Below are 2,425 nucleotides of genomic sequence, written 5' to 3'. Positions count from 1 at the left end.
GCCAGGATATATAGTATGGGAAATCTACACTGCCCCAGAAAATCCACCATAGATGTGTTAGCTGCATGGGTATCCCCCTATTTGAAGCTTGGCTGGCTGCCAGCACAAGTCAGCACAGTGCCTGCCATGTAGAAGGTGCCCAACACGGTATATGTTTCTTACGTACAATTGCAGTGGGGAATGCTGGGTTTATATGGTGAAAGCTCTTGGAAAGTGGTTTCTCCTGTGGAGTTTGTGAAATACTAGAAAAAAAATCTCCATTACAAGTCCCTGTTCTCTAAGTGCGTCCATCTCTAGGCGGGAGTGGGAGGGGGAAGGGAGGGGAAAAGGGAGGAAGGAAGCCCAGGCCAAATCTCAGACACACAGTGTGTGGGCCCTCCCAATACTTTTATACAGATGCGGCGAAGAGGCAGGCAGCCAGAGAGAGGAGGGCAGTGGGGGAGGGGAGCGCCTGCGTGAGTGTGTGTGGAGAGGAGGGTTGCTGAATGTGTATCGAGGCATTCCCTCAGGTCTTTTTCTTCTTTTAAGCACAACCTTTACTCCCTGGGTTCAAATCAGCCAAATCTGGCCCCCCAACCCCAACCCCAGACCCATTCATCTTGTGAGGGCTCAGCCTGAGAGGACCAATTTCTACATTATCAACAAAAGCGTGTTCTCTGGCCTCAGCAATCTAATTACCACGGCACTTTGAGGAACGAGGGCTTCACCTGTTGTTTCAGCTCAGTGGAACTGATTCATAGATTGCCCCTTGCAGCGCCTGCACACGCCCACGTGGTACGTGATTAACACTCAACAGTGGAAGACGTAGTTCTGCCCCCCTCCTTGGAGCGAAATCCTGCAAAGCAATATTTAACATATGCGCAAATGCATTTCAGTCCCCAAAAAGGGTGACCAATTACCTTTGCAACTAAACAGCAGGCTCGCTTGGCTCTTTTCATCCACCTAAAGAAAAGGCTGAGGGCGCACTGGCTGCCTAGGTAACCTCCTGCCAGCAAACGCTCCCTGGCAGAGCCAACAGGGCGCGCATCCGTGTTCACAACTTGGTCCAGCCACCAGGTCCGCCTCCCCGACTTGCTGAGACCCAAGAGCCAAGTTTTGGCCGACGGCTGCTTCTCATTCCCTCGGAAGCGCGGGACACGCGCCACGCTGGGTGCGTGGATCGCAGAGAGGCGCTGGAGGTCCCCAGCGTCTTACGGTTCGCGACTACTACCCGCAGTTTCTTCCGAGCGCACCTCGGAGAAATGAACCTGTTTGAAAACGACTCCTCTGGGCCTTAGTGGCAGTGTCGCAACTTGTCCTAATTGGATTCTAAGGCAGGCTTTTCGGAGCCCCACCGCGGGACAGTCAATCACACAAAGTCATTAATATTCATCTGTTGACAGCGGCAGCACTCAGCTAAGGTTAAACTATGCCCTCACGGCACGACTGGGTTTTGCAGAACAAAAGGCAGGCTTCCCAAAACTTTCCTCCACCTAAACTCATCTCGCCTTCCAAGCCCACGCTGTCAAGAAGGCAGCTGAACTGGGGAGGGGGAGGAGTTAGATCCTCTTTGGACGCCTGCTCCCCTCAGCTAGCAGGACCATTTGGGAAGCGATTTTGTCAACCAGCTAAGGGCCGTTGCTTTAAAGGCAAAAGCTCAGATCTCATCTGGAGGACCCTTCAACTCCAAAGTTTCCCTGCGCGTGTCTTTACCTGCCACTGCGGATTCGGAGAGCTGACCTCAACTTTATCTGCACTTGAGCAGCGAGCAAGGCGCCAGGCTGGGGACGGAGGGCGCAGGGGCTGGTTGGAACAAGGATGGCCAGAACTGCTCTCCAGCTCTGGCTGCAATTCGTGCGACCTAAGGGGAAACGATTCCCGAGGCAGCAGCTCGGACATGGGGCGCCAAGTCGCCAGGGCCCAGGGAACCAGCTCCTACCTTCCCGCCTTCCCCACATATGGGCGCCCTCGGGCAGGCCACTCTGCGGTTCTGGCCCCTCGCGTGGTCCCTGACAGCAGCGCGAGCCCGGGGGATGGGGGCCTGGTCCACACCCCCTCGTCCCTCCCTCGATAAACCCAGCTCAGCTGGGCCCAGCGACCCTCCCCTGGTGCCTGCCGGCAGGACACCGGACCGCAGCCCCAGCGCGCTCAAGGGGCAGCCACTGCGCGCCTCAGCTCTCCGCTGGGCGGGGAGGACGCGCCAGGGAAGCCCTCCTCACCTGGCACGGGGGTCTCGGGCACCCACTTGAGTCCGGGCTGCAGTCTCTGGAAGAAAGAGCGGACCTGGTGACAGGTGGCGTCCGGCGGCGGCGGCGGGGGCTGCGCCTGTCCCGGGCAGTCCAAGCTGAGCAGCATCGCCACCGCCAAGCACGCGGTGCGCACTGTGCCGGCCATCCTGCTGCGCGGGGAGCGAGGGGCGCAGGAGAGTGGCAGCAGCGGGGGCGAG

At 57.9% G+C, this 2,425-nt stretch overlaps 1 protein-coding gene across 1 annotated transcript in view; it reads right to left on the bottom strand.

The window, feature by feature from the left end:
• Positions 1–2,373, bottom strand: part of GPC3 (glypican 3) — a 612,880-nt gene extending 610,507 nt beyond the window's left edge. Inside the window, exon 1 of the mRNA XM_007950725.2 lies at positions 2,199–2,373. Coding sequence (XP_007948916.1) covers positions 2,199–2,373 — 175 coding nt within the window. The remainder of the gene's footprint in view (positions 1–2,198) is intronic.
• Between the last annotated feature and the right edge of the window lie 52 nt (positions 2,374–2,425).

Source organism: Orycteropus afer, unplaced genomic scaffold (assembly GCF_000298275.1).
Source record: "Orycteropus afer afer isolate SDZICR_OR568_19922 unplaced genomic scaffold, OryAfe1.0 scaffold00287, whole genome shotgun sequence".
In the NCBI taxonomy this organism is placed as follows: domain Eukaryota; kingdom Metazoa; phylum Chordata; class Mammalia; order Tubulidentata; family Orycteropodidae; genus Orycteropus; species Orycteropus afer.
The sequence above is the reverse complement of the archived record's forward strand: the minus strand, read 5'-3'. Positions and strand labels throughout refer to the sequence as shown.